Consider the following 6,599-nt stretch of genomic DNA (forward strand, 5'->3'; position numbering starts at 1 on the left):
CCCGATCATCTGCTATAGAGATCAGGGGCTGCAGCTGGGCTTGGTTAGGAGATGAAAGAGCCTGACGGGCAGGCAGAGTCAATGACCTCCTGATTTACGAGTGCCTCTGGGCCGGCCGGAGTGGAGGCCGCAGGCGGGACGAGCGTTTGGACTCAGGCTGAATCCCGCATTCCAGTGGGCCCGGGGGGGTCAGGAGATAATGCCACATGCCATCCACCCCTGGGGGGGTGGGGGGGTGGGGGTCAAATGCACATGTCATACTCACAGGCCTCTCCACCTCACACCCAGTTTAGATGCTGTGTTTGCCCTTCCCTGGATGAGTGTAACCAGTTGCATCTCAGTATTGCTTCTTTAAATGCCGCACACACTGCTTGTCGATCATATGGATAACCTGAAAACAACAAACTGTGTCGGTGGCAAAAGGGCAAATGCCTCATCACGCCCTTGATAGATGCAGACTCCCTCATGAACAGGTGGTTGCTGGCACCACCATTTGGCCTCCAACACTGGAACAGAAGATTGACATGATCTGGTCCAAGACCGGCATGCATTCAGTGCCTTGGTCTCACTACAGGCCAGAAACAGGGGAGGCAGAAAAAATTCAGCTAAACTGCTGATTGTCAGTGAAGCAGAAATATAGTTTTCATCGATTTGACCGCTGGACTCGTCAAACAGTGTTTGCTAAGCAAAATGAAAGTGACACTTGCATTTAATTGACAGCCAAATGAAAGATAAATGATAGGGGCAGCAGTGTAGTGTAGTGGTAAGGAGCTGGGCTCATAACTGAAAGGTTGCTGGTTCAATTTCCTGTTGGGGCACTGCTTGCTGTGGTACCTAATCCACTATTGTTGCAGTGAATATCCAGCTGTATAAATGGATAACACTGAAAAAAAACTGTAACCTATTTAAGTTGCTCTGGATAAGAGCATCTGCTAAATATGCCAATAATGTAATGTAATGTAAATGTTGGTGTCAGGCAGGACTGTAAGTGAGAACTGGAATGTGTGCTTTAACTGTATAATTGTGTTTTCTCGTTCCCTGTGTGTTGAATGTCTCTCGTCTCCTGGGGGGGACGTTTGCAGGTACCCCAGGTGATGCGCCAGCGGAGCTGCCGCCGCCGCGGGAACGCGACCGGGGTCGCTCGCACGAGAGGAAGCACCACTCCTCATCCTCGGAGAAGCAGCGGTACTACTCCTGCGACCGCTACGGGAGCCGAGAGCACTGCCACGCCCAGTCCGCCACCGCCAGCCGCTCCGCCTCCCCCAGTGAGGGCCAGGAGCATGGCCCCAACAAGCAGGTGCGGGGGGGGGACGGGGGGGCAGGTGGGTGTGGTGTCAGCGGGATGGGGTGTGGAAAGGACTGGGCTGGTGTGGTCAGGTATGGGGTGGTTGTTGGGAATGGGGCAGAGTATGGGAGAAGAGATTTGGGGAGTTTCTCTGCTGCCTTCTCAAGGAAAAGCTTTCTGGGCAGTACATATGCATGTGTTTCTGTATGCATGTCTGTTTACACGCATGCATGGCATTGTGTGTGTGTGTGCGTGTTTGTGTGTGTTTGTGTGTGTGTGGGTGTGTATGGACAATTAAAAATATTTCCTATCCCTGAATCTGTATTTGCTCTAAATTCATGGACTGTAGTAGAGTATCTTATCTTATGTCTATCTTTGTTGATCATCTGTAGCTGGTTACTGCACATCTAACCTGTGCCTTTACTTTCCTTTTGCATGTCTGTCCCTGACTAATGCTCACCTTTCTGACCTGGAGGGGAAGGGAAAATGCATGTGGAAACTTTACTATATATAGGACGTTTGTAGCGCAAGGGGGAACCCAGTGCCCTGAGAATGGAAAACACGTCAGTAGTTTAGATGCACATTTAAGGGGAATTTAAGTAAGATTTCAGTGTGGTGAAACCGTTTAGTCTTTGAAAAAGAACCCCAGAAAAGAGAGTGAAATGTTCCAAGCACCTATCAAAAGCTTGGTCCAACCAAGGCTTAAATGTCCCTGGGTTAAATGTTCTCGTAGAACACTGCTGGGTTCCCTTAAGGTCATTCTCAGTAGTAATTAGTACTGTTGCATAGAAGGCTTGTATGTAAGCTCCAGTGCATTGACCTTCGACCCCCGTTTCCTCCTCAGCGGACCGCTAACCTTTTCTCTCTGCCGCCACCGGTCACTCATGACTATTCCCTGTTGTCTCACTCTCTCCTCCACCATCTGTGCCTCTCTGTCTGTCTGTCTGTCCATCTTTGTGCCTTTCTGTGTGTCTGTCTGTCCATCTTTGTGTTCTCCATCGCGGCTGTGACTGTGCCGTCTCCTCTTTTTCTGTGTCCTTTCCTGTACGTCTGTGTTCAAACCCCCTCCTCTCTCCTCTCTCCTCTCTCCTCTCCGTCCCCTGTGCTGACTCCATTTTGAATGTCTGTGCCCCCCCCCGTCCCACCCCCTCCTGTCCTGCGTGCATCACTGTCCCCATTCGTTTATCGTTTTGATTTGCTCTGTTCCCATTTTCATGTAGGGCAGTGGTTCCGCTAAGGGGAGCCCGGTGATGTTGACCTCCGGGGCCAGCACCCCCTGCCGAGGACGCCGGCAGCTCCCCCAGACCCCCCTGACCCCCCGCCCCGCCGTGGCCTACAGGACTGCTAACTCCTCCCCCGTGCAGTTCTGCCCGCCCTCTCTGTGCCCCGGCAGGCTGAGCCGCGGGCGCTCGGAGCACAACGGCCTCCTCCGTGCCGAACCGGACCCTCCCTCCCCCGTCACCCGCATCGGCTCTGACCCCTCGCTGGGGCGCTGCGACCCCCGCAGCGGGCTCTACTACACCTTGCTGGAGGAGGCGGCCGTTTTCCAGGACGCCCTGAGCTCCCACGGCGGGCGGTCCCCCCGGGCCACCCCCTCCCACCTACCGCCCGTGGCCCAGAGCCGCGCCGTCCCCAATGGATACCACTTCAGCAGGGGCCCCCCCCAGCACCAGGGAGCGGAGGAGGACGATTGGTGCTAGCACGGCTTTAACACACACTGAGACGCACTGACACACACACACACACACACGCATACTCTACCACACACACACTCACACACACTCTACCACACACACACTGTACCACACACACACACTCTACCACACACACACTGTACCACACACACACACTCTACCACACACACACTCACACACACTCTACCACACACACACACTCTACCACACACACACTCACACACACTCTACCACACACACACTGTACCACACACACAAACATATACACACTCACACACTCGCATACACACACACACACACGTACATGCACACAGAAATGCAAGGTCCTTGCAGATGTTTTTTAAAGAGTGCATTATCAGGCAAACAGGATGAGTTTTATCATCTATGTGGAGGAGCTAGTTTACACTGCTGTCATTGATCATGTGTGTGTTTGTGTGTGTGTGTGTGTGTGTGTGTGTGCGCATGTGTGCATGTGTCAGTTCTAATGAACAGGAAGGGGGAAATAATGAGAAAGTGTCAGAAAATGGCAGATCTGAAAGAAAAAGGTGGTCTGGATAACAGGAATGTTTTTGATTCTTTTTACGCAAAAATTGTCAGCAGGAAACAGCTGTAACGTCTCGTTATTTCCTTATTTGTTTGTTTGTTATTGGTTCTTTTTTGCACTAAAAACTAAAGTGACATTTGATGGGCGTGGGCAACAAACTGCAGGTCACAGGCACACTGACGCTGTGTCCTCGTGCCCTGCCTTGGCAGGTGGAAGAGCAGGTGAAAAAATGCCAAAACCTCCTCCCCGCTGCCTGTGGGGAAAACAGCGACACCCCTCCCCCCCCCCCTCCCCGTACCTCACCGTGAGGTAGCAGCGCTGCAGGACGACTGCCGTGCATTATGGGTACTTGAACTTTGTAGCCTACTTGACATGCAAAGACAGCTGAAGGGAAGGAGCAGAGGCGTTGCCTCACTGTTTTACCCGTCGCCCGTGCAGAGGGACCCGGCCTCCGTCGGGACCCGGGACCTCGCAGGCTGCGTCGGATACGCTGGGAAACACACTCTGACCCGGTCCTCCATTCCTCTCGGCTTTTAGAGTTTTACCATTTATATTCACAAGAGCTACTAAACCTCCGCATTGTGTACACTGTACTCAGTGTCAGTACGGCCGGAGGTGGGTGTCCTTACTTCGTATAGATTCTATTTAAACAGATGATTGTTCATTTGCAGCTCTTTTAACATGTCCCGCAAAACATCATCACTACATGTGACTTTAAAAAAAAAAAAAGACAGAAAGAAAGAAGGGACATGAAATATAATTTTTGTTTTGTTTTTTAAACAAGCTACAGTAGAGCTTTTATCTTTCATTGTGTGCATTTTTGTAAATTCCTGGGGAAAAGGAGAGCTGCGTTTTATGTAAATAGCTTCCAGTTCACTCTCGTGTCAGGTGTACTGTTTCCTATACTGACTGCTCCAGATGTTTATTACCAAGTGCCTAACCTTTTAAATATCTTCTAGTAATGATGCAACCTCTACCTTTCTTTCAGTGCATCGGCGCCTGAGAGAGGGAGGGGTAGACCAATGCGTGTGAAAGATCTGTATTAACCATGTCATACAAGGTCTGGACTGCAAGCAGAGAAGTCTAGAATTTAAATTGTGTTTTTTTATATAAGAGGACTTGGAATTTTTTTTCATATGACTTTATTTCCTTTGATTTTCTTCCTGATATTGAATGGGGAAAAATAATTCTAGTGCAAAAAATATACAAATATATATGAATAGTAAACAAATATGAAAACTGCATTAGTTGTATATCAGTCCAGCCGAGACTACGTAACCTGAGTAACACAATTGCATGTTTGAGTCTTTAAACTTGGTTGTCAAAGGTTATGAACACATAGTAATGATGTATATTTCTTTTTTTTTTCTTGTAAGGATACTCGGAGAAAGCATTGCTAGCTATTGCCTTTTATTTCAATGTTATACAGTAGAGGATATGATGTGGGTGGGAGAGTGTGCACTATCGAAGGAAAAGTGTTCACTTTGTAACCAAAGTGTGCACTTTGTGGTCGAAGTGTACACCTTGTGGTAAAGGTGAGTGGGAGAGACAGAGACACAGAGCCCTGGTGGAAGTGGGTGCTGAACTGAGGTCCTGGCATCTGCATGTGAAACCCCCTCTGTGTCATGGCTGACGTTTCTGTCAGTCCCAGTGGAGGGGGTACCAAGCGGAGCTTCCTGAGGCTCAAACCGATTTTTGTTCCACCAATGGGAGAGGAATTCTTGGCCGCTGACCGTGTGTCAGGTTTACAGAAATATGGTCGACACTTTATTAGCACACCTGCAACCTGAGTGCCATATTTATACCATGGAATAGTGATAATCTAACAGTGTAGTATGCTGTGAAACACCTGCCTTTTAAAGGGATAAAAAGTCTGCTTTGGATCCAGTTTGGGATATGATTGTGTTTTCATTTTAACAGCCAAACAGAATTGGAGTCTCGCTGTGGCTGTACTAATGCTGATGCATGCGTACTTTAGGAAGAACCGGAGAAGTGAAACTACTGTTTCCAAAGCTCCAGTGTTCCTTTTTCACATTAAGAGGTCGCATTTTTACCCCCTCCGTGCAGCGCTGGGGACGGGGTGTCGCGCGGCAACGCACGTTGTCCTTTATGTCACAGTTCCTGCGGTGTGGCTTGCAGTCTATTCACCTTCTCCTCCCGAGGGCGGAGCTTAGATCTCGGCCCTGGGGAAAGTGGGTGGAGCCAGGTGTGGCAGTTACATCACCATGGGCTTGTCAGGGCTCTCTGTCTCTGCTGCTGGGACTGGACGATCGTGACTGCAGGGCTATGCAACAAGACGACACTTTGAAAATAACCTTCATCCTTTCTGTAGCTTTACCAGCTGGAATCTCCAGATTCAGGCTTCAGCATGATTGTGACCAAATCTTTTATATAAAAAAGTAATAAAAAAAAACATATATAAAAAGTATATTTTAAAAAAATGCATAAAGGCACAATAAACTTAAAGAAAAAAAAAAGTTTGAATAAACAGGACATTTCAAGAAAAGCTCCGCAAGTGGGTGTATTTGAATACTGCATGCCTCAGATGTACTGGCTTTGACAATTCTAAAAGGAAAAAAAAGTGAATGAGAAGGAAAGTGAGGCACCCTGATTGGTTGACCGGCCATCGGGGTGTGTGGCGGCTCAGAGGACGAGCTCTAACAGTGGGATGAGGTCCTATCAGATATGTAGCGCTTTTGTTTTCGGTGAAGGCCGAAACCTTTTCTCCACATTCTTGTTCACCCTTTATCCCTCCCCCCCAAACACCAGTGTCCCCCCTGTATGTCGTCACTCCAGGGCAGAGACCAGTACTTTACAGTTTATGTGAAAGGTCTTTCATCTGTGCGGCCTCTGTATTATTTCTCAGAGAGGAATACCCTCCCCAAGTCCTACAGTCAGTTGCCAAACGTTGAATTGCTCCAATTTGTTTCAGCACACCAGTTCCGGTTTAGATGTGGCCGTACTCCTATGAAAAAAAGTAATGTTTGCATGTTAAAAAAACTGTATGTGCATGTAAAAAAGAAATATTGTTTATCTTCGTACTTTTTTTATACAATGTAATCGTTTTGTTGTTAAT

The 6,599-nt window shown here is 48.4% G+C and overlaps 1 protein-coding gene across 1 annotated transcript in view; it reads left to right on the forward strand.

Moving 5' to 3' along the window:
* cacna1ba (calcium channel, voltage-dependent, N type, alpha 1B subunit, a) overlaps nucleotides 1-3,055 on the forward strand; it is a 167,876-nt gene extending 164,821 nt beyond the window's left edge. The window contains exons 48-49 of the mRNA XM_036526129.1: nucleotides 1,083-1,297; nucleotides 2,506-3,055. Of these exons, the coding sequence (XP_036382022.1) occupies nucleotides 1,083-1,297; nucleotides 2,506-2,985 (695 nt within the window). The 3' untranslated portion in view covers nucleotides 2,986-3,055. The remainder of the gene's footprint in view (nucleotides 1-1,082; nucleotides 1,298-2,505) is intronic.
* The last annotated feature ends 3,544 nt before the right edge of the window (nucleotides 3,056-6,599 follow it).

The sequence above is a fragment of the Megalops cyprinoides genome, chromosome 4 (genome assembly GCF_013368585.1).
Source record: "Megalops cyprinoides isolate fMegCyp1 chromosome 4, fMegCyp1.pri, whole genome shotgun sequence".
In the NCBI taxonomy this organism is placed as follows: domain Eukaryota; kingdom Metazoa; phylum Chordata; class Actinopteri; order Elopiformes; family Megalopidae; genus Megalops; species Megalops cyprinoides.